This window comes from Pleurodeles waltl, chromosome 8 (assembly GCF_031143425.1).
Source record: "Pleurodeles waltl isolate 20211129_DDA chromosome 8, aPleWal1.hap1.20221129, whole genome shotgun sequence".
NCBI lineage: Eukaryota > Metazoa > Chordata > Amphibia > Caudata > Salamandridae > Pleurodeles > Pleurodeles waltl.
In genome coordinates, this window is record NC_090447.1 from 1,287,619,326 (window position 1) to 1,287,644,988 (window position 25,663).

Below are 25,663 nucleotides of genomic sequence, written 5' to 3' on the forward strand. Positions count from 1 at the left end.
GCTTTTTAATTTGCATTTCTATTGGAATCGTGCTTAGATTGCTGCATGTTTTTTTTAAATTTATTTGTGTTACTTATTGTTTGTCATACTACATAAACAAAATAAAGAATTGCACCAGTTGCTAAGGATACACCATGCTTTGCCAGTGCTTATTTTTCTTGTATAACCGATGCTTTCGGTATAAATACTATGAATGAAAGACAATTATATGTGGCCTGACTAACAAAGATTTTTCTGCATATAGGTGTGACTCACATAGCATTTGTGATACTCCTAAGTTCCAAGAGTAAGCAAGACCTACTCTTGACTTACTCTTCCAGTTAGGAGTACTCCAACACCTTTGGGAATAGGACACTCTGCCTGCCATGCCGAACTGAAATCAGACGGATCATGTGCGGTTGTGAGTAGATGTAGGCTCGTCACATACAAAAATGCGTTTTTGAACTAGGAGTTTGTGCCGCATTTGGAAAACAAATATTAACTAAGTGGCGGCTCCTCATCAACAAGATATTTACCTGGTGGTTTCAGAGAAACCCCTCGAGTGTTTTTGGTGAATGTCATGAGACATTGTCCTGCAATAGGTTTGGGTAGCAACAGTCATTTATTAACAAGGTCGATGGTAGAACTGATGTGATAATAGCTTCAGTGGAAGGATTTTGAGATCCCCGGGCAAAATGACATATTACTGTTAAATGTCCTTTGCCCTAGCATCAATGCCTTCAACTGCAACCATGCACCTTTTGTGGTCATTCGTGGTGGTAGCTACAGTGGCCCTAATGTTGCACCAGACTTGTGTGCAGTCATTGCCAGATGTTTGCTTTTAGACACTGACATGCACGTTGGAAGATCTCACAGACAAACATATGGCATGATATAGCTATGAATTATCTGTTGAAATGCACGCTCACCTCAGCCCACCCCCATCACTTTGTCCATTTTTGATGTGTCCCATATAGATTAGTAGCAGAACAGTTTAAAAGAAGAAAATAACCTGAGTCCAGCGACATCTTATTATTTATATATTTTGGTTTCAGTGCACTAAGGTACATCCTTATGTACCTTTGTCCTTTTAAGAGAAATTACCTTTCTGCTTATTACTTAGCCTTGTTTGTCCATACCAGGAATTAACTGCAGTCGTATATGCTCGCTTACATGTGTTCAGACGTATGTTAAAAAAAGAACCTTATGACCATGCTGTACGAGTCTACGTTGGCATGATCCAAGTGAAGTGATGAATAAATCAGATGTTTAGATTTACAAAATCAACTTTGCATATAATCAATCGCCCTCAAGCTGCAGGCATGGCTTTGCAATCAGCCAGCTGTAATCATGGTCTGGGTGTGTTTCCTTGAGTCTTGTGAGGGGTATGTGTTCTGGCAGCTCAGTTAGTTTGGGTCTCATGTCTAATCGTGCCTCTGGTTTTATGAATGCATGTTATTTGCCCATTTGGTTTCAGCAATGGTACATTTTTTCAAATAAAACCAGTTAAATCGTGAAAACTGATTCTTTCTCGTCTGTTTTTTGAGTACTGTGCAATTGAAGCTGTCATAAAATGTAACCATGCTGTAACACTATACTTGGCGATGCAGTACCTTTTTCCATTGGTACTTGTTATTATATCTTACTCTTTTTGGGTACCACATGCTTAGGTCTTTGTGTTAGAAGTTAAGCTGAATTTCTCTTTTTACGTTAAGGTGTTTTATTCCGTTTTGGATCAAATATACCATGGGAAACATCCTTTAAAGAAATCTACTACAGATATTTTGAAGGAAACGCAAGAGGAATTCTACGGTCTGCCATATGTGCCTAACACTGTAAGTACATAAAAGACATGCGTGCCCCTTAACAAAATAGATATGAATATTTTATGTCTATATGATTAATCAAATATGTTTATGAAACAAAGGATTTGACAGCATTCGATACAATTTACCTACTTTATCTGCGTTTTTCTTTACATGCTATTGAGTGAAGATTCTGGTTTGTCTCCTGCTGTCAAGTGACAATAAATTCTTTTTTGTCCTTTGAAGTTTTGTCTGTAATTTCTAAAAACTTCCTTTGTTCTAGATTCTCTCTTCCATTTTAAATGTACATATTGGGTCTTATGCGTTCAGTTCCTCAAGTTATTTGAATACCTGTCGAACTCTCCTCAATTTTTTTTTACAGTCCTCAATATTGTGAACTTTAAGTCTTCTCTGGTAGCATGTGACTCAAGCAACACAAAAAGATGATAGACGGAGTGCTGAACAATGCAAACACTCACCCCCAGTCACAGCCATGCTCCCTTGTAGTGGTTTCTCACTGTGCAGGGATCTTCTTCCTAATTTTACCCAAATCCTCTTATGGATAACATCGACCTTGAAAGTTGATAGGTTATTCTCACTGGTTGAGATGGTAGGGTTTATCTTTGGTACTGTGGTTCTTGGATGCAAAAATACAGTATTTCCTGTGAGCCTCCATCACATCAACACACAAGAGATGTAAGGGTAAGTGGTTACAGTCAACGAATGCTTGAGAACGCTGACATTTATTAATCGTGTCTACACTGTTTCACTAGCACTAGTGAGGCCTACCCCGTAAGGCGGAACACAAATGTTCCATGACAACCCATAAGGTGGGCTTTTGCATTATTACATTTGACGCTAATGGTTTAAGCAATTAATGCAAAGCCCAGGCAATAGAAGATTGGATTAAAGGCCTCTCACTTGTTTTGGTCGTTATTCAGGAGACGCATTTTCAAGACAAAAAGGTACTAAAATATAAAATATTTAAGTGATGGGCCGGTCATTAATTTTTTATCGTCCTCGAATGTCATTCACAGGGGGTGGCAATTTCTATGAACAAGTTTGTTCCCTTGCAGTTTGCCTTTTCTCAAATAGACAAAGCCGGTCAATGGGCTCTTATCAGTGGGTTGGTTAATAACTGTAGATTGACTGTAGCCACGATCTATGGACCCATTTCTTATGATCTCGCTCCAGTCCTCGAACTCACTGAGGCATTATTAACTATTCCTGGTTTGGTCATTGTTGGCGGGATTTTAATTTTTTTATTGAACCCAGCACTAAACTCTAAACCTCTTACACACAGGCAGAATAAGCCAAAGATGGCCAAAGCTATTTCCGGATGCATGAAAATCTTGAATCTTACTGATTTGTGGCTTGAGAAGCACACAATAAAGTGCACGTACTCTTCTATCTGATAGAGACTTCTAGCTGCAGATTCCCTACCTTAGAATTTTCCCCCAGGCGTCAGACTGGATCCGGAGATTTTTTCTTCTAGCAATACCCCTGCACGTCGCTAGGTTGCGTTGGTCGACTCCGTGGGCGTCGTTGGCATCGTAGTCGCTGTGATAACTTTGGGAGTAGTACATAGAGGTCGCCTCAGCGCAATGACGTCAGTTCTTTTCTTTCCGCGCCACGTGCTGATCCCAAGAGAGCTCCTTGGTCTCTTTTTGACCGTTTTCGACCGTTTTGTTGAGTTTTTTGGTGCATTGAGATGTCACCAAAGACCAGTTTCAAGCCGTGTGTGGACTGTCACCGCATGATGTCGGTGATGGATCCGCATCGGGTCTGTCTGTGGTGCTTACAGCGCGACCACGATCTGAAGTTGTGCTCAGAGTGCTGGGCCATGCACCCGAAGGCCTTGAAGGAGTGGTCCCTCAAACTCATGGCGGCCTGGCACTTGACTCCGCGTAGGTCCCGTCTCGCTCGAGGGGAAGGTCTCGAGACCGCTCGCGGAGCCACCACCATTCTTCTTCCTCCAAGTCTTCGGGCACAGATAAGAAGAAGAAGAAGTGGAAGGGGTCCCGTCACCCTTCGACTTCACCCAGTCACTCGGCTGATGCCATGCGAGAGGAGCGTCAACGCTCGAGGCCTCTGTCTTCCAGCCTGCTTCTGGGTCCGCTCCACACTTTCCTGAATTTCCGGGAGCCGGAGCGACCCCTGCCCAATTAAAGGACTTTTATGAGGCCATGTGCCACATTTTTGGGCAGGCCGAACCCGATACGACGCCTTCGGGCCCAAGGGGTTCGGTCGGGGGGCCTTAGGGTTCCACGTCAGCGGCTTCAGCTCTGGCCACCGAGGTTCTCTCTGGATCCACTTGAGGATCCTCACTGACACTGTTAGTACCACTGAGACCTTCCCTGGCACCGGTTCGATTGTCGACGCTCTGGACGTCGGTGGTGCTCTCCATCGACGTTGACCCGATTCTCATCCCTAATGAGTCGGAACAGTGTCCGCCGACGCCGCCTCTGTCTTCAATGGGGCATACTCACCCCAGGTCAGATTTGGACCCTTTTTCTTATGGGTATGAATTGGGGGAAGGATTGGAGGGGTTCCTGGACCCTTATGAATACCAGGATGACCCTAATTTGGACTGGGCACAGGAGTTGGGTGAGGTCAGTGGCCTGGACACTTGTCCAGACGCTGGCATGCTGTCTCCTCCTACTGTGGCTACGGCGGAGGGGGCGACTTATTCTATGGTGGTCAGTAGGGCGGCTGAGGGCCTTGGCCTTGAGCTGCCTTCTCTAGAGGTCAGGTCCTGACAGAGGTGCTTCAGCCAGAGGCTTCCACATCTGAGCCCCTTCGCCCATTCAATGAAGCCCTCACCGATGTCCTCTTGGGTACTTGGTCCAAACCTAACACAGGGGCTCCTGTGAACAGGACTATCGCATGCCGCCATTGGCCCACCCTGAACGACCCTAAATCCCTGTCCCAACAGCCCACGCCTGAGAGTCTTATCATCCAGGCTTCCTCTTCCTCAGGCGTATTCCCTTCTGCGCCCCCGGATAGGGAATAAAAAAGGCTGGAACAATTTGGGAAGAAGATGTTTTCTTCCTCCTGTCTCGCGCTGCGGTCAGTGGGCACCACATGCCTTTTGGGCCGCTATACCCACTCTCTGCGACAGGGAACCAGAGATCTGCCCAGTCCATCCCTGCCCCCGCTGCAGCCTCCAAACCCTCCTAGTCCGTCCCCTCACGCCGATCCAGTTGGCGGCAGGATTCGCTATCACCTGCCCCACCCACGGAGAATCCATCATTACGGACAGATGGGTTTTGCAGATAGTTTGAAAGGGCTATTCCCGCCCCTTCGAATCTGCCCCCCAGCCATGCCTTCATCAGCCATCTTCCGGAGGATCATTTGGCACTTCTCTGCCAGGAAGTCGCAGCTCTCTTGGCCAAGGGAACCATAGAGAAGTAGGTTGTGGTTGTTATTCCTGCTACTTTCTGGTTCACAAAAAGGGCAAGGTCTTACGTCCTGTTCTAGAACTTCAGGACCTCAATTACTTCCCCAAGAAGGAGAAATTCAAAATACTCAGCAGGTATTTAGACCCAGGAGACTGGATGGTAGTGTTGGACTTGCAGGACGCTTATTTCCACATTCCCCTCCTGCCTCCCCACAGACGTTACCTGCGATTCGTGGTAGGTCACGAACACTATCAGTTTACCATGCTCCCCTTTGGCCTTAACAGTGCCCCTCGGGTGTTCACGAATGTGATGGCGGTGGTTGCAGCTCATCTGCGCAGGTTAGCGGTTTCAGTCTTCCCCTACCTCGACAACTGGCTGTTGAAGGTGGACTCACCCCAGAAAGTCATCTCCCACCTTCAGACTACGGCGAGCCTCCTGCACACTCTGGGGTTCACTATCAATGTGCCGAAGTCACACCTAACTCCCTCTCAAATGCTCCCTTTCATTAGAGCTGTTCTGGACGCAGTGCAGTTTCGGGCTTATCCTCTGGAAAAGTGAGTCCAAGATATTTGGGCTATGATTCTGATCTTTCAGCCTCTGTCGTGGGTTTCGATGAGACTGAGGCTGCTGGGCCTCATGGCCTCCTGCATCAAGCTAGTAACACAGATGGCATATGTGGGCTGTGCAGTGGGACTTGAAGTTCCAGTGGGTGCAGCATCAGGGAAATCTCTCTGACGTGGTCCAGATCTCAGAAGGGACTGCAAAAGACCTGCCGTGGTGGCTTTCGAATTTGTATTGGGTCCACGGCAGATCCTTCTCCCTTCCCCAGCCAGATATATCCACAGGGACACTTCTGGGTTGGGGCGGCCGCATGGTAGAGGCGGAGATCAGAGGCCTCTGGTTTCTGGCAGAGTCTGGGCTCCATATTAAACTTCTGGAGCTCTGGGCGATCAGGCTTGCGTTGAAAGCATGTCTTCTCTTTCTCAAAGAGAAACTAGTGCAAGTGTTCATGGACAACACTACCGCCATGTGGTACTGCAACAAACAGGGCGGAGTAGGGTCCTGGACCCTTTGTCAGTAGGCACTGCGCCTCTGGACATGGCTGTAACATCAGGAGATCACCCTGGTGGTTCAACATCTGGCGGGCTCTCTGAACGCCAGAGCCGACGAACTCAGTCGATGCATAACCGATCATGAATGGCGTCTCCATCCAGAGGTGGCTCAAGGTCTCTTTCAGCTGTTGTGAGAGCCTTGGTTAGATCTGTTCGCCTTTGCAGAGGAAGCGCAATGTCAACTGTTTTGTGCATTGGAGTTTCCAAGGTGGCACTCGCTCGGAGACACTTTTCCTCTCAAGGGGAACTCCGGCCTCCTTTCAACCTTTCCACTTGTACCACTTCTTTCCAGGCTTCTCAGGAAGATCAAGAACGACCCGGCCCAAGTTATCTTCGTGACTCCGGACTGGGCACGGAGAGTATGGTATCGAGAGCTATTGAGCCTGGCCACCCATCCTCCACTCAGACTGCCTCTTCGGTAGGATCGGCAGCAGGGGTTGGTTCTCCACCCAAACCTGTCCAATCCCCGCCTTCATGCGTGGAGATTGAGTGGTGGCAGTTGACGGCTTTTGACCTTCTGCCCGAAGTCTGTGACGTTATCTTGGCAGCGAGACGTCCCTCCACCAAAACGTTATGCGTCTGTTGTTGCATAAATTTGTGGCATGGTGTACCAACAAATCTGTTGATCCCCTCTCTGCTCCTCTTTCTGAGGTTCTTTTGTTCATTCTTTCTTTAGCCAAGCAGGACTCTGCTTTGGGCACCCTTAAAGGGTTTTTATCGGCTATTTCGGCCTTTCTTAGGTTACCTGATCATCTCTCACTCTTTAAGTCTCCAGTTGTCAATCGATTCCTTAAATGCTTCACCCATTTATTTCCTCCAACTCCATTTATCATGCCTCAGTGGGACCTCAATCTTGTCCTTACTTACTTAATGTGTACTCCCTTTGAGCCGATGCACTATTGCCGTCTACTGCTCCTTACTTTCAAGACTGCCTTTCTTGTTGTCATCACTTCTGCTCCCAGAGTAAGTGAGCTTCAAGCTCTTTCTTCAAAGCTCCCATACTTGTCTGTGCACCCTGACAAAGTAGTATTGCGCACTAGGGCTTCCTTCCTACCCAAGGTTGTTACGCCTTTTCTTGTAGGCTAGTACATCACCTTACCTACTTTTTACTCACCCCCCATCCTTCTCATGAGGAGGAGAGACTCCACCGTCTGGACCCAAAAAGAGCGTTGGTGTTCTAGCTCAATCGTACTAAAGATTTCCGGGTGGACGATCATCTCCTTGTTGGATATGTGGGTGTGACGAAAGGGAAGGAGATGCAAAAACGTACCATCTCTCGATGGGTACTTCTTTGAATCCAGATGTTCTACGCTTTGGCCAAGAAGCAACCCCCTGGGAACTTGCATGCTCATTCCACCAGAGCAACTGCTGCTTCCACTGCATTAGCACGCGGAGTTCCTGTCCTGGATATCTGCCAGGCAGCCACATGGGCATCCCTGCACACGTTTCTAAACATTACTGCCTTGACAGTCAGTTCCGTTGGGGCGGCTACTTTGGTCGTTCGGTCCTGCAGGACTTTCTAGTATGATCTTGGTTCGCAGCTCACCTCCGAGGATGGCATTCCTTAGGTATCTATTCTAAGGTAAGGAATCTGCAACTAGAAGTGTCTATCAGATGTACAAGTTACTTACCTACGGTAACGAAATATCTGGTAGAAACATATTCTAGTTGCAGATTCCTCACCGACCCATCTATCCTCCCTGCTTTGCGCACTGATTTCTAGGGACAGGGATTCCCCCTTCAGGTCCTTAGCTCTGGCGCACCAATCTCAGTGTTCGTAGCAGCTCTGCGCTTTGGCGTGGAAAGTTGTTGAAAGAAACTGATGTCACTGCAATGAGGCTGCATCTATATACTACTCCCGATGTCATCATGGCGACTATGATGTCAACGACGCCTGTGGAGTCGACTGATCCCACCTACCGACACGCAAGGGTATTGCTTGAATTAATGATCTCCAGATCCAGTCTGACACCTGGGGGAAAATTCTAAGGTGAGGAATCTGCAACTAGAATATGTCTCCACTAGATATATTGTTACCGAAGGTAAGTAACTTGTACGTCTCGTGTAGATATAACTCGGCTGCTGGACTAGATTACTTTTTGTCCTCCGGCGAGTTGGAATTAAATAATCATGCTCAGATTCCGTGCAGTTTCTCAGACAATTCCTTGGTGGAGATGGAGATCCTTGGGATAAAGGTTAAGAGGCCCAATCTGAGGTGGTATTTTGATAAGGTTAACCTTGAAAACGAAGAATAGTGAAAGAAATAAACAGTGAGATAAGTAGCTGCTTTGCACTAAATGCAGCCTCTGCAAGCATAGATTGTGTCTAGGCAGCATTCAAGGCATCAATACGTGGTCATATAACTTCACATAGTATCAGGCATAGAAGAGCACTCTTCGATTCCTGGGCAGGTTTTGAGACTGCTCTTTGACAAGCAAATCAGGCATATGCTCTTAATAAGAATGCAACTAATAAAGCAGCGCCCAAGAAGGCGAGAACGAATATGCAAGACTATTACTATGAGCGGTGCTATGTAGCTAATGCCGCTTATCTCCAAAAGGTGTATGAGGAGAGCGAGTATGCTGGGAAATTTCTGGCCTGGCAGGCCCGTGAGTGCCATATGCGGAATAAGGTAACCTTTCTGCTTCATAATGTAACCAAAACTATGCTGACGGAGCCCGACAAGATTTACAAGAGATTTCATGAGCACTATAAAGCACTGTATGGTGTACAATAACAGGTCGAATTGGAGCAATTTAAAAGTTTTTTTAATCTCAGCTTTCTCTCCCAAAGCTAGGTATTACCCAAGATCAGGCCCTGTCATCTGCAGTTACGCTTGAGGAGATAGGGGAGGGGTTGAAGACGCTGCCCAGTGGGAAAGCGTGTGGCAGGGATGGACTGCCTGCCAAATTCTTTAAGAAATTTGCACCAGCCTTAAATCCTGAGTTGGTAAAACTTGATAATCACATATTGGAAGGGGGAAAGGGCCTGGCTTCATTCCGCACAGTGGCATTGGTCAGCTTTCCGACAAAAGATAAAAACAAAGATGTTTACTCCTATAATCCTGTGGGTCTGCTAAATGCAGATTATAAAATCATTGCAAAAGTAGTGGTCAGTCGCATGGGAAGAACATTGGGATCTATCATGCATCCAGACCAGTGCTGTTTTATTCCGGGGAGGCAAATTTTCTCTAACACAAATTTTTAATTGAGGCTTTGGACTATTTTGCACAAAACCGTTTTTCTGCTCATGTTTTTTTACTGGATGCCGAAAAGGCATTTGACCTTGTGTCCAGGGTCAGTCTTTCTGCCATTTTACACGAGTTTTGGTTTCCTGAAAGGCTGATTCAGTGTATATCACATTTATATGTAAGGGCTACAGCTCAGATTGTCCTAAACTCTCATAATATAGGGACCTGCGCGATTACTAGGGGCACGCAGCAAGGATGTCCTTTGTCCACTATTCTTTTTGCGCTATTTATAGAACCTTTACCCATAGCAATGCGAATGGATACAACTATGCAATCCCCAATAAGCAGTATGACCCCTATCAAACTGAATGCAGATGATATAGCATTATTTTTAAAACGAGATAAGGCAATTTTAAATCAGGTTTTTAAAATATTCCAGGTATTTCAAGAGCTGGGTGGGTTTAAAATACATAAATTAAAAACAGACATTTTATTAAGTAATTGCGCACTAGACACTTTACTAATAGAACTCCGCCCCTTACTGAAACACCGTCCTAAAAGATGCCTAGGGATATATATTTCCAAAAATGTGGACAAATTATTTACACTTAACTATGTCCCACTGACCTGCAAGATAAAAGCACTTTTTTCTAGGTGGATTGATCTTCCACTTTCAATAATGGGCTGGGTAGCTTTGAATAGTGTCAGTTCTGCCCCTATCTAATTTCTTATTTTCAGCGGCTCCTTGCACCCTTCAGATTAAGTTTTTCAAGGAATGTTCTGAACCTTTAAATGGGTGAGTAAGACACTTAGATTGCCACAGAGGTGCTTTATAAACCTGTGAAAGAAGGTGGTCTCGCTTTGCCCGACTTGAAATTGTTATTTTGCCAATTTTGCACACTGTTCGTTTAGATTCTTCAAAAAAATGCATGGTAGAATGAGCGTAGATAATTTTTTTTATTAATCAGATTTTTCATGATTATAAGATTGTTGACTTTCTCTGCCTGACAAGATGTCCAAAAAAGTCAGATATAAGACTTTAGGATGGCTTCTCAAACGTAAAGACCAAATGTGTAAGCATTTTAATATTCTGGTCATTAATGGTAAAATCCGCTTGGCCGATAACTGGGTTTGGAAGAGTCCCTTATTAGAGAAGAATATCTTGGCCAGGTGGGACTCGAATGGGTATAACAAGGTTTTAGATTTTTATACTCAGCTCGCTGGGAAAAGAGCATTCAATCCAGCATATCCGGATGTCAATGCAATGGTCTTTTATACGTACAAGACAATTTTAAAGTAATCTAAATATCCATTAAATATGGGGAGTCTTAGAGTTGACTGAAGATTGGATAGAAACTACCACTCGTAGATCTATTAGCTCCTGGATCGGTATTCTCAGGTGTCAGAAGGTTACTACACTATACCTAAAGGTGCGTAACAGGTGGCAGTCCAAGGAAGGTCTCCTAGTCTTAGAAGAGTTACGGATTAGGCTAAATATGTTAAATTTCTCATTATTATTAGGTGCTTAATTCCATAGAATGCAGTTTAACGCAAAAGTGGCTTCTCTAGAGAACTCTGGCATTTCTGCATAGAATTAACCCTCAGATCCCCTATAGATGTTTTAGATGTTCAGCAGAGAACGAAGCTAACTGTACTCCTATTATCTGGGGCTACCCACGAGTAGCCCTCTTCCGTGCAAAAATTCAGATGCACTGTGCACGCACTTTAGGATTAGATCAGGATATAGACAGATACACTGTGGTCCTTGGGTATTCTCCAGATATGATTTTTTAATCTTGGCTAAAAAAAAAAAAGATTGTTCATATATGCATTGGCATCCAGATCATTAATTTTGCAATATTGGAGAACTGAGTTGATCCACACGTATTTACATTGGCACCTCAAAATGCAAAAAAGTTAAGAACTAGAACAGCGATATGCACTTAGATCTGGATGTCTTAAGTAATGCAGTAGTCTGTGGTAAACTCTGGGCTAGGGGATGCAGTGGTGCTACTTTGAGGATGGGAGATCAGAGACGGCAGAGCTTGATAATATTAATGTGATGCCTGGCCGAGATAGTAGAGTTTTGTAAATCCTGGCTCTGTGGTAGATACTCATTTTATTTAGTGCACACTAAGGCCCTCATTATAACCCTGGCGGGCGGTGTTAAAGCGGCTGTAACACCGCCAACAGGCCGGCGGTAAATCAAAACTGGAATCATGACCACGGCGGAAACCACCAACACATACAGCCACTTTAACACTCTGACCGCCACAGCGGTAGCAACAAACACCGCAGTGGTAACCGCCAACAGCCAGGCGGTAGACAATGTACCGCCCACTCCATTACAACCCACCCATCCGCCAGCTTTTCTGGGGCGGTACCAACGCCATCAATAGCACAACGGAAACAGTACTCTGAAGGGAAACGACTCACCTCTCGACACTCAAAGAAGAACCACAACGCCATGGAGCCCGAGCTGCAGGCTTTCCCCATGCTGGTGTATCTTCTCATACACCAGGAGCATGAACGCCGGCGAAGATGACCACGGTGAGTACTGCACCTAGCACACAAGTGAGGGGGGAGGAAAAAGAGAGTGACACACACACGCAACACGCAATGGCCCCACCCTCTCTCACAACACTATACATACAAACACATGCAACAACGTTACATATACACCCCGTAACCCTCAGGAATAACGCAAGGACAAAAGGAATGAAGTCAAATGAGTGTAATATTAGTAATACTTAAAAATACGTTCATAAAGAAAAAACAGTATGTACAATATATACACAAAAGGCGGGACAATGCCCACTCAAAAAATGGCTGTGGCCCACTGGGCCAAAACAGATAGGCCAAACCCACACTTGACTCCTGCCTCAATATGGAGAGAACACTGCAGGGGCATCAGGTCGAAAACACCCAGGCACCTCAGGGGGACGGGGAATGGGGGGTGGGGGGGTGCACGTCAGCCGGAAGATGGTACAACGCCACTGCTCCTGGAGGGGGCTCCATGCCCACTGCTTGGTCCTGGGGAGTACAAGGCCACAGTCTCTCAAGTGGGTGGTTTGCCCACTGCTTGGTCCTGGGGAGTGCAAGGCCACAGTCTCTCAAGTGGGTGCTTTGCCCACTGCTTGGTCCTGGGGAGTGCAAAGCCACCGACTCTCAAGTGGGTGGTTTGCCAACTGCTTTGTCCTGGGGAGTGCAAGGCCACAGTCTCTCAAGTGGATGCCTTCTTCCACTGGTTCTGGAGGGGGCCTTGTGCACAGTGTGCTTCATCCTGGCAAGGAGTGGCTGAGTGGATGCCTTCTTCCACTTGTTCTGGAGGGGGCCTTGTGCCCAGTGTGCTTCATCCTGGCAAGGATGTGGGGAGTGGATGGCTTCTTCCACTGGTTCTGGAGGGGGCCTTGTGTCCAGTGTGCTTCATCCTGGCAAGGGGGGGCTGAGTGGATGCCTTCTTCCACTGGTTCTGGAGGGGGTCTTGTGCCCAGTGTGCTTCATCCTGGCAAGGAGGGGCTGAGTGGATGCCTTCTTCCACTGGTTCTGGTGGGGACATTGCGCCCTGTGATGCCGATGTTCTGGAGTGCAAGGTCACAGTCTCTCACCTGGGTGTCACAATGACAGCTTTTGCAAGGGCCAGGACGCACTGCAGCCCATGTAGTCACCACTACACACTCCTCTCCGGCGGTGAAGACTGCTCAGTGAATCGCAGTAGCACTGCAGGTGGCGGTGCTGGCAGTGGTGGTGGTAGCCTCCAGGCAGGCCTTCACCTGCAGCCTCGAACGGCTGCCCACTGGGGCTGCTGCTGCTGGCAGTGGTGCTGCTTGCGGCGGTGCAGGTGGCAGTGCTGGCCGCGGTGCAGGTGGCGATACTGGCGGTTGTGGTGGTAGCCTCCAGGCCTTCACCTGCAGCCTCGGACGGCTGAAGTGCCATGGCTGGTGTTCTGTGCCCCTTCCTGCCCTTTGCAGATGGTGGTGCCTCCTTGCTTCTGCCAGCTGGAGTCTTTGACTTGGCCTTGCTGGCTGGTTGTGCCTCCTTCCTCTTGCTGGATGCTGTCCCCTTCTTGCCCTTGCCAGGTGGCGGACCCTTCTTGTACTTGGCAGGTGTTGGTGGCACACTGGCTGGGCTGACGGGTGCCTCCTTGGAGCCTCTCACAGCTGCAGAAACCACAGCGGCCGTGGACTGGGTGGCTGAGGTGCTGAGCTGGGTTCTGGCCGCCCTGGCCCGAGGTGAAGGACAGCGGAGGGATAGGGAATAGGTCAATGTTGGCGAGGAAAAGCTTCTTAGGGACACTGGACGGGAAGAGGGTGAAGGTTTGGGAGTGGAGGAAGAGGGAGTGGTTGTAGGAGGTGTCAGTCTGTTGTGTTTGGGTGCAGGTGCATGAGCTGGATGCTGTTGTGAGGTGGATGGCTGTTGGGTGGGTGTGTGCTTGTTTGTGTACTTTGGGAGGAGGGGTCACAGGCACAGTGGGAGAAGACATAGGGGATGTGTGCATGGATGTGGGGGGGTGACTGACAGTGAGGGGTGTGTAGTGATAGGCGTGCTGGTGATGGAGGTAGTGGATGAGGATGTAGTGCATGCAGATGTGAGTGGAGACACTACTGGGAGGTGGGGTGGACGAGGAGGAGGAGGAGGAGGAGGAGGAGGGGGACACAGTGGAGGCAGTGGATGTTGGTGTGTCTGCATGTGGATGGTGCTTGTGTGAGTGCCTGCGAGATGAAGTGTGGTGCTTGTGTTTGCCTGAGCCACTTCTGTGTGTTGATTTGGGTTATTGCTGGTCTGAAGGTGTGCTTCGGATAGGTTGGGGTTGAGGGGATTGGGACTGGGCAGAGGGGCGATGCTGGAGACAGGGACAATGGCTGCCATCAGTGCGGAGGCCAGAGCCTGGAATGCTCTCTGTTGGGCCACCACAGTGAATGCCCCCCAGCTATGCATTTGTTTGTTGCAAATGCCCTGCGACACCCTGGATGGCATTCAGTATAGTTGACTGCCCAACAATGAGGGATCTCAGGAGGTCAATAGCCTCCTCACTAAGGGCAGAAGGTCTGACTGGGGCAGGGCCTGAGATGCCTGGGGCGAAGGAAATGCCCACCCTCCTGGGTGAGCGTGCAATGGAAACATGCTGAGGGGCTGCTGGGAGGGCGGTGCTGGTACGGGGGTGGCGGCTGTACATGTTGTTGGGGTGGGCACAGAGGTATCCGCCACCGCCAGGGAGCTTCCATCGGAAGAGGAGTCTCTGACAGTTGTGTCCCCTCCTGTCTCCGTCGTGGTGCTCCTCTCGCCGTCCGTCCCACTGGTGCCCTCACCGTCGGTGGATTCGGCCTCCACTCCCATGTGGGATGCAGCTCCCTCCGTCGCCGGTGCCTCTGCTTCTCCACCAGATGATGCTAATGCACACAAGGACAGGGTGACAAAACAAGAAGGGGGGGAGAGACAGAGGATACACTTGGTCAGTGCCAGCAACAACACTACATTTGGCGTACACAACACACAGGGATCAGCCCTATGCACTAGGCCATGCACTACCAGTTACAAAGCTAGTCACCAGGCCATGGGGTACATTGCCTAACGCCATTAGCTGCACACCTGAAACCCACATGACCCTGCCCAATAGTAGATGCCCACTAACACTATTGGGGTTGGAGTGCTTCAGAGCCCGCCCAACAAGGGACCTACCCTGCCATGTTCGCCCTGTCCTAGGGGCACCCACAGCCCACATCCCCCACCCAGGTAAAAACGTAACATGCGCAAAGTCATGATTCTGAATCTGTACTCACCCCCTTCTGGCTGCTGTGAGGCCTTCAAGCGCCCATCCAACTTCGGATAGGCCACTGCCAGGATGCAGAACATCAGTGGGGGTCAGGGTACGACGGGCATCCCTTCCTCGTTGGAAGGCCAGTCCCAGCTGGGCCTCTGCCGTCTTCCTTGCCCAGCAGCGCAGGTTCACACCTCCTTAGCGATGGCACGTCAAATACCCTTTTTCTGATGGGCGCTGACCTGCAGGAAAATATGCATAGAAAAAGGGATTAGTCATACCGTCCGGACTGTTACACTCCTGGCCCACCATATCCCTCCCATCCCCTTACGCACAGGCACTGACCACCAGACATGCAGCACTCTGCCCAGGACCCCTCACCCCCCCCCCCATACACAAGGCTTACACACAAAGCAATCCATACATTCATGGCCCACGCATCATGCTCACAGTGTACTCACCTGTTTGTCTGGAGGACCATAGAGTAAAGTGTACTGGGGTAGGACCCCATCCACCAGTCTCTCCAACTCCTCCGAAGTGAAGGCGGGGCCCTTTCTCCAGACACTCGAAACATTGTCGCTTCCAGACACAGGTCACAGCAGCACTTGCAGTGTAGGTCCTCTCCTGTTGAAGGTCAGGTAGCAAGTGAGTGAACAGATAGAAAATGGCGGTCATGTCCGCGGCGGTGCGTACCGTCACCATCGGCGGACTTCGCCATTGTCTCCTGGAACCCATAGGGCCCAACAATAACCAATGCGAAGTTGCGCGGAAGGCCTCGACCGCCGACCGCAACGGCGCACAACGCCAGCGGAATTACCTCATTTCCACTTTTCTTTCCTCACAGGTCAGGTAGCAGCCATTTCAGAGGGGCACAGGCCATAGCACCTAACTGCGTCACAGCAGACATTGGCACATCAACTGACTCTCAAATTCACATACTGTTTCTGTAAGGGACTAAATGCTTTTTTATTTTCACATAAGTGTGAATTTGACCCTCTGCTCACCGTTTTTCACCCTAGAGTTCAACCGCTGAGGATGAATAGGAGATGTAGCTGTCCCCCCGTGTACAGACCCCTGGTGAACCTGGCAATTATGGAGGACAGGCACATTATCCTGACCTACAGACTTGATAGGGCCATAAACCAAGAAGTGTGTGCCCAATTGGAGCCAGACCTGATTTCAGCTATCCGCCACCCCACAGGTATCCCCCCTCTAGTGCAGGTCCTGTCTGTGCTCCATTTCCTGGCAAGTGGTTCCTTCCAAGCTACAGTGGCCATGGCATCAGGGATGTCTCAGCCAATTTCTCCAACATGCTGACCAGAGTATTGTCTGCCCTGCTGAAAAACATGCGCAGCTGCGTCATATTCCCCCAGGTGGAGGATTTGGCCACCGTGAAGGCTGACTTGTATGCCCTGGGACATATCCCCAACATCATTGGTGCCATTGATGGTACACAAATAGCATTTGTCCATCCGCCAACCCCCCCCCCCCCCCCCTTGGAGAAATGAACAAGTGTTCAGGAATAGAAAAAGCTTTCACTCTCTGAATGTGCAGATGGTGTGTTTGGCAGACCAGTACATTTCCCATGTCAATGCCAAGTATCCTGGCTCTTTGCATGATGCCTTCATCTTGAGGAATAACAGCATTCCATATGTGATGTATGAACTCCAGAGGCACCAGGCGTGGCTAATAGTTGAGCCCATGGTCCCCACCCAGTTGATGTAGGTATATGGGTGTGGGTTTGGCCCTAAGGGTGAGTGGGTGGCTAACAGGTATCCTTCGATATTTACTGGTGACTCTGGTTTCTCCAACCTCTCATGGCAACTGACCCCAGTGAGGAATGCCAGGACAAGAGCAGAGGAACGTTACAATGAGGCACATGGGCGAACAAGGAGGATAATTGAGAGAACCTTTGGCCTCCTGAAGGCCAGATTCCGGTGCCTCCATCTGACAGGTGAATCCCTGTACTACTCACCCAAGAAGGTGTGCCAGATCATCGTTGCATGTTGCACAACCTGGCCTTGAGAAGCCAGGTGCCTTTTCTGCAGGAAGATGAGCCTGGAGATGGTCGTGTGGCAGCGGTGGAGCCTGTGGACAGTGACGAAGAGGAGGCAGAGGAATAAGATGTGGACAACAGAAGTACACTCATTCAACAGTACTTCCAGTGACACACAGGTAAGACACTGTAACTTCACCTTCCATTGCAGTTTTGTGTTTGACATTGAACATGGCCGCCTGATTTCCCTATGTCTATGGCCACTTACTGTACCCTTTGGCATCTCTATTTTCAGATATCTGTGCCCCACTCTGGCTCCTGGTGTGTTTACTGCTGCCCACTACAGGTTATACCTATGTTAATATTACAGTAGATTAGAAATGCAATGTTTACAGTTTGTTAAACTAATAAATATGTCAAACATTTGACAGACTCCATACATGATTTTGTTGCAAGGGTGTTTATTTATGTGCTAATGAGTGGAGGGGGTATTGCAATGGGCTGGGTTGCTGATGGAGGAAAGTCCAGGGTAGAGTCGAGTCTATTTGTATCACAGTTGCATTGTCCAAGGGGGCATAGGAAAGGGAGAAGTGGCAGTTCAAGGTGGACAGGGTGACAGAGAGGGACAGAAGGGTGACAATCAGGAGAGTCTTATTTCCTGGTGGGGGTCTTGGCAATGTTCTCTGGCTTCTGCCTGGATCGCAGGGACCGTTTGTGGGGTGGTTCTCCTTCTGCAGGGGGTGAGGTGCTGGTGGCCTGTTGGTCCTGTGACGGGCCTCCTGTCCACTAGCACTGGCGGAGGGCTGTTCTTCGGTGTGGCTAGTGTCACAGGCCCGTTGATGTGCCACTGCCTCCCTCATGGTGTTGGCTATGTCTGCCAGCACCCCTGCAATGGTGACCAGGGTGGTGTGGATGTCTTTCAGGTCCTCTCTGATCCCCAGGTACTGTCCCTCCTGCAGCCACTGGGTCTCCTGCAACTTGTACAGTATCTGGCCCATGGTCTCCTGGGAATAGTGGTATGCTCCCAGGATCCCTGCAAGTGCCTCGTGGCGAGTGGGTTCCCTGGGCCTGTCCTCCCCCTGTTGGACAGCAGTCCTCCCAGCTTCCGTGTTGTCCTGTGTCTCTGTCCCCTGAACCATGTGCCCACTGACCCCAGGTCCATGATCGTCCTGTGTTTGTGGGGTTGCCTGGGGTCCCTGTAGTGGTGGACACACTACTGATTGACGTGTCCTGGTGACAGAGGTATGGGCCCGCTGGGTGGGTGCTGTGCTGGTGTTTCCTGAGGGGGGAGTCTCTGTGGTGGGCTGGGACTGTAGCTGGGTCACCCACTGTCCAAAGGTCCCTGATGGGCCATGATCCAGGCGTGCAGAGCTGCTGTCATCACTGTGGGCCTCTTCGGTGGTGGGGGGGACTGGATGTGGCTGGCACCTCCTCTCCGGTGACGTTGAGTGGGGGTCCTGTGAGGATGTAAATGCAGTGTTATTGTATCTGCGTGTGCCATCTTGTGCATGGATATGTTTCACTCTATGGTTGTTATTAGCAAGGCAGCTTTGGCTTGTGTGAGTTGTGCTTGGTTTGGCTAAGTGATTGTCACTAGTGTGCATGCTGTGATGATGGGTGTCCATGCAGGTCTGTGATGGGTGTCCATGCATTGGTGTTGCATGCAGGGCGTGGTATTGGGATGGGTGGGTTGTGATGGTGGGTTATATGTGAGGTGGTGGAGTGATGGGGGTGAGGGTAGGGGTAGGAGTTTGTGATGGCATGCAGATGGGGGGGGGGGGAGTAGTAAAGATTTGACTTACCAGAGTCCAGTCCTCCTGCTACTCCTGAGAGGCCCACAGGATGCATGATCGCCAAGACTTGCTCCTCCCATGTTGTTAGTTGTGGGGAAGGAGGTGGGGCTTCACCGCCAGTCCTCTGTACAGCTACCTGGTGTCTTGCAACCACGGAATGCACCTTCCCATGTAGGTCGTTCCACCTCTTCCTGATGTCATCCCTGGTTCTGGAGTGCTGTCCCACGCGTTGACCCTGTCCACGACTCTCCGCCATAGCTCCATCTTCCTAGCAATGGACGTCTGCTGCACCTGTGATCCGAATAGCTGTGGCTTTACCCGGATGATTTCCTCCACCATGACCTTTAGCTCCTCCTCTGAGAACCTGGGGTGTCTTTGTGGTGCTATGGGTTAAATATGAGTGGTATGTGTGAGAGTGTGTCTGGTGATGTGTTGGGGTGTGTGCTGTGAGGTGCGTGGATGGTTTATGGGTGATGGTGTGATGTGGCTCAGATTCAGTGGGTGCTCCTGGCTTGTCTCTCTCTCTCTCTGTTAGCAATTTTTTTATTCCTTGTAAGGGGTTGTGAGTATTGTGGGTGTGTGTTTTATATTGGATTGGGAGTGTGGAAGTGGTGTGTGTATGTGTGTCAGGTATGTGTAGTTTGAATTGTCCAATGCGGTGTAGTTTTGTAAGTGTGTGTGTATTTTGAGCGCGGCGGTGAGTACCGCCAGTGGTTTGCCGCGGGTGAATGTCTGCTGCGGTGATTCATGGGTCATGAAGCTGTGGGCATATTTCTGTTGGCATAACGGTTTGGGTTTTGGTACCGCAGTTTATCACTAACCTTTGGGCTGGCGGACTTGTGTGGGTGTCTGTATAGTGGCGGATTTCTCTGTGTGGGTCATTATACCCATACCAGTCTACCGCCGCGGTCACGGTATGTTGGCAGCCGTCAGCATGGCGGTAGGCGTCATTTACCGCCAATGTTGTAATGAGGACCTAAATTATTTATAATATCCGATGCCAGAATATTAGTAATTTCTGTGCTACATTAATGTTTTTTTTATTCTTCCCAAATAAAAAATAATAAAAAAAAGATTTCCTGTGGGCCTGTTAAAGGAATAGTTTGTGGGATATGAGGAGAAAGGGGCTGGCTGCGGCTGTAGTAACAGACACTTTCTGATTGATAAGCTTTCGAGCACATCCTCCAGAAATTTTCGATACTGTTGGTTCTGTTGCATGTTCCATGTAGTATGGATTATGTTTAACTGGTACTCTGAGATACATTTCATTAGATTCTGTTATGCAGGAGGCACCTGTCAGTTCTGTGTGTATCGCCGGCGTTGTTCGCGCCGGATATGACATTGCAGGACCTATATAGGTGCCACCTCAGCACGCTGATGTCAGTTCTTTTCTTTCCACTCCAGGCAAATGCGGATCTGAAGAAGAGCTGCCCCAGTCACTTTTTGACTGATCATTTTTTGATGTGTTGTTAAAGATTTTTAAGTGTTTTCACTCCTAGTGCAACAAGATGTGGTACCACAAGACCGGGTTCAAGCCATGCGGATCCTGACATAGGGCGATGTCCATGACAAATCCGCAACGCCTATGCTTGTGGTCTTTGGAGCGTGACCACGACCCAAGGTCGTGCTCAATGAAGCCGAGCCATGAATCCGAAAGCTTTGAGGGAACGATCCCTAAAGCTCATTGCGGCCCGGCACTCAGCTCTGCGTCGCTTCTGATCTTGGTTGAGAGGAAGGTCTCGAGAACGGTCCCTGAGCCCCCATTCTTCATTGTCCCACTCCACGTTCTTGGGATGGTCCGGTAAGTTGAGGCACAAGGATAAGTCGAAGAAGAACAAACGTTCTTCTACTTCACCCCGTCCGTCGGCCGATGCGACAGGTGAGGAGAAGTGTTGTTGTTCCAGGCCTCCCTGGCTTTCTGGGAGCCGGTGCGACCTGTACCCAGTCGGTGAGGTCTATGAAGCCATGTGCCTCATATTTGGGCAGTCTGACTCTGCTGGAGGATCTTCGGCTGGGGCCCTCTCTGGATCTGCACTGGTGGCTTCATCCCTGGCTCTGGGGCACCCATGGACCCATTCCTGGAACGAACCGAACCAGTGTTAGTCATACCAACTCGACCTTCCTCAACAATGGTTTCGACGTCGCTCTTTAGGTCTGATCGTGACCCTTATTCTCTTGGGTTGGGGTATGGTGAGAATTGGGAAAGGTCTCTGGATCCTTTGGAATACCAGCTTGAGGATCTGATAGACTGGCGGATGGACCTTGGTGAGGCTAGAGGTCTGGATGCTTCTCTTGACACTGGCATGCTTTTGTTTTTCCTACCGTGGCTACAGAGCATCCTACTCCATGGTGGTGCGAAGGGCGGCCAAAGTTCTGGGCCTCGAGCTGCCTTTGGTGGCAGTCAGGAATAATCTCCTGACAGAGGTGCTTCAGCCTGGGGTTTCTACTTCTGCCCCCGTTTTGCCCTTTAATGAACCCCTCCCTGATGTTCTGCTGGTGACTTGGCATAGGAGCCCCTGTGAGCAGGACTATTACCTGCCGCCATAGACCAGCTCCAAATGACCCAGTGTTCCTAACCCTAACACCTGACCCCTGAGAGCTTGGTTATCCAAGCCTCTAGGTCCCTGGGCACATTCCCTTCCGCACCCCCGAATCGGAAATCCAGGAGGCTGAACCAACTTGAGAAGAAGATGTTCTTTTCCTCCAGCATGGCATTGTGGTCCGTGAACACTGCATGCCTTTTGAGCGTTACACCCATACCTTATGGGACACAATGACGCAGGTGCTGCCACAGGTCCTGGAGAAGGCCCTGGCCATTCTCTCTCAAGCTGCTGCTGACAGGAGAGACGCAGCTAAGTTCACAATCAGATGTGGGATGGCTACGACCGACTCACTAGGTAGATCAGTTGCAATGACGGTGGCCTTAAGGCACCACGCTTGGTTGAGGACGTCTGGCTTTTTGAGGGATGTCAAATCCACCCTTATGGGCATGCCTTTTGATGGCACCCGTCTCTTCGGAGACAAAACAGACTCAGTGCTTGAGCGCTTTAAGGAGTTCCGGGCTACGGCCAGGTCCTTGGGCCTCATAGCTGCCACTTGTCCCCCTCAGTCTGCTTTTCTCCCCTTTCGTGGCTACAGAATAGGTAGGAACCCTACCATGTCCGTTCCCCTCCAGCCACCATGCTACATATGCGGCCCAGCCTCTGAGTGGCCAGAGACATGTGATCCAACGTCCTCGAAGATCAGAGAGCCATTGGTCAATACAGTCCACCCACCCTGCAGCTGCCTCCAATCCTTCCTAGTCTGACGCTTCCCCACCAGAGAGCAATGTAAGTACCATTACAACAACAGCCGACACATGTTTCATCACTAGAAGTGACTTTTTCAATGCTAACGTGATAATGATATATAACGAGGCCCGGACTCAATATTATGTAAAGTTCCAAGTGAACACCGCTAGTCTAAATAGACCTGTAGGTACCCGAAACAGTGCATTCATACAAGTTGAAAACGACGTCCTGGATCCTGTGGTAGGGAATCGAGAGGTACAACATGGCCTTAAGAAGTATGACAATACCTCTAAAATCTTACTTTAGACATCGGTTCTGCTACCTATATTGTACACTTATGCATTATCATTTAGTACTTCCAGGCCATGATATACATCATTATCACATTAGCCTTGAAAAAGTCACTTCTAGTGCTGAAACACGTGTCAACTGTTGTTGTGGTGGCACTTACACTGGAGACTACAGAATGTTTCAATCTCTAATAAAATTACTATAATGGACTTGCTGCCCTCGGACCTGATGTATGGACTTTTTTTTACTTGTGTGACTTCTACTTTGTGTGCTATGGTATCCTTCCCCAAAAGTTGATATGCACAGTGGACCTTTCTAGCCCATTGGAGCTTGCATCCCTGGTAGTAGGATACATGATATAGTTTGAACATCAACCCTAAGTTTTTGTGTTCATTGGACTTACCCACAACTGCATGTATCGATAGCAGGTGCAGTACGGCAACCACTACTACCCAGTTTGTCTAATCTGTATTAAGAAAATATGTTTCCTGCTTGGGAAAACATTTTTGGGAAGGAGGCAGTGGTTCTCTGGATGACCTGATTCCATTCACAAAGGAAAATTTGTTACAATCTCCTTTGAGGTGTGGCTAACTGATCAGTGGTTGCAACCGCAAACCATTGACACATGCCATACCAGATTGCAACTATAAGGGACAGCACCTGCTAATTGCAATCCCATATGGGTGACTATACACATTTTGCGAGTCAGTGTAATTTTTCCAGCTCACAAAATGGGTTTAAACCATCCCTAAAAGCAAGTTTGCCCTTGCAAACCCTGTGATTTTGTGAATTGCTGGGCTTTTGATCAACCAAAAAATTACTTTGTACATCTTGTGTCAAGTTCCTTATGTCAACTAACTTTAATAAACCCCTCCCTGCTCAGTATAAAATTATTTATGCTTGTCAAACTATGATAACTGATTTCAATATTTCTGCTTTATCTCAATAATTGTAACATTGGTAACATTCCCAGGTTCTTCCTACATTGTTGAAAACTTGATTTTCTATACCATAATCTCTAAAATGCATGACACATATCATTTTTAGTAAGGTATAATATATTTGAGAAAACTTGTACTATAGCCTCTAAACTGGATGTTAACATGGCCCAAAATTGGCAGGACTACTGTATCCTGCATGCTATCCAGCCATAATGCTCCTTGTGGAAGGTCCAGTTACATTTCTAGGGCTCTGAAAGGTTCCTCTACTCTGTTGGGATGGGATAGTGGGTGGACATGGCACCCCTGCTGGAAGTCACTTTCTCTTCCACTACCATCACTATAATTAGATCACAAGTGCCTCCTGGGAGTTATTGGTTTTCAAGAATAGCTGTGCGCTACAAGTTCCTCTCATGGAGGCCAACAGTGTCAGTGTCCAGAGATGTTCTGGATGGAGTGCAGAGGCTCTTCCTGTTAAGGGTCATTAAACCTGTGTGTGAAAGGCAGGCCTACAAGTCACACGACTACCGTTCAAAAAAGGTGTGGCATGCCTATTTTGTAGCCTATGCTACCTGCACCAGCTCCTCCCACTTCTTAGCTTTTAAATGCTGACTCAATTTCAGGTGCCAGCTCAGAACAGTGACTGCTGTTGTTCACTTGAACTGGAATATGTACATGTCCATCACAGAAAACTCCAGTAGTTTACAGTACTATATTCAGAGTAAATGATGCAGCAGTGAGAATATTCACAAAATACTAGGTGCAATAGTGGTCAATCTGCAATTGGAAGTGTCCATTGGTAGCTTTACTATCACTGCCTGGTGAGGGCTGCCTCCAGGAGGCTGACTTCCTCCAGTCTAATCATAGTTCTTCATTTCCTCATTGATACTGGGCTTACGGTGAATGTCCTACAATTCACTTTTATTTCCTTAAATGAATTTAGTTTATAAAGGCCATTCCGGGCATAGTGAAAGCTCCTCTGTTCCAGAAAGACACTATGCATCTTTTTCTGAAGCTCAGCTCAATGCAACTTAGTGGCACCAATGTCTTCTGAGATTTCAGATCTCTCCTGCATCGATGTGGTTCCTCATATGCAACTGCACATAAGATCTTTGTAGCTGCACCTGACATGACACTGTTGTCTGTCTCTGGATGATCATACCTTGCTTGTACCGGCTCATCTATCTCTGGTATCATGACTGATGTTTTTGACCAGTGTTTTAAACTTGGTGTTTTGTTGCTGCTTTCATTATCCTAAATTGTATACCTCAACATACTTATTAAAATTGTTGAAATTATATCTGTTGCAGGTATCTGTCCATAAGTGCTTTCTCGTGCAGGTCAGAAACCTCTCTTTAAATGCATTTGTTGAAGAAAGTCGTTCTAGACTTAAACACCTTCACCTCCACTCATTAGATCATTGGATCCAAGGTGGCAATAGTAAGTACCAAATAATGATAGGGTATCCACTCACCACAAATGGATTGAATCATACAAGACCTTTCCAATGACATGCACCTTGCTGTCATCATGGTTGCAGTGATCATGAACTTCTGAGTAGGCAGCCTGAACCACATCTTCCATCACCTAGCAAATATAGCCTGAAACATGGAAACACCTTGTAGCACCCAGACGTGAATGTCTGCAGTACAGATTAACAGAAAATGCCACAATGTCTCATCCATGTTGAGAGGTCCAAGATCAATAAAGGACAATTTCATGTTGGACTTTACATGGAGGTTTTAAAGTATCTTCCTCCTCTCGCATTTCTTAGCATTCTAAGAGTCCTACAAATAAATGAGGGTTAGCCTGTGATTTTCAGTCCTCTTAGTAGGCTGTCCTGACCTTGAATGATTTTGTTCTTTGATATTTGTACACCTCCGTCAGGAGGTGGTGCTTGGCTGTGAGCATCATGGCACTAGTGAGCAGAGCTCTGTGTATTCATCCACATATCAACACCTTAAAGAGTCCCTAGTGTCCATGAAAAGCCACATGTAACTTGCGGAGGGAAGCTCAATGACAACAGAGCGATTTCAACCCTAATCATGGAAGTAGCATAATCCGATGTAAAACCAATTTATAAGTCTCCCTCCTGCACATGCCCTCCATG

The 25,663-nt window shown here is 48.3% G+C and overlaps 1 protein-coding gene across 1 annotated transcript in view; it reads left to right on the forward strand.

The window, feature by feature from the left end:
- The window catches only part of MIPEP (mitochondrial intermediate peptidase), a 700,113-nt gene that overhangs the window by 327,768 nt on the left and 346,682 nt on the right, over positions 1–25,663 (forward strand). Inside the window, exon 16 of the mRNA XM_069202242.1 lies at positions 1,695–1,814. Within this exon, the coding sequence (XP_069058343.1) occupies positions 1,695–1,814 (120 nt within the window). The remainder of the gene's footprint in view (positions 1–1,694; positions 1,815–25,663) is intronic.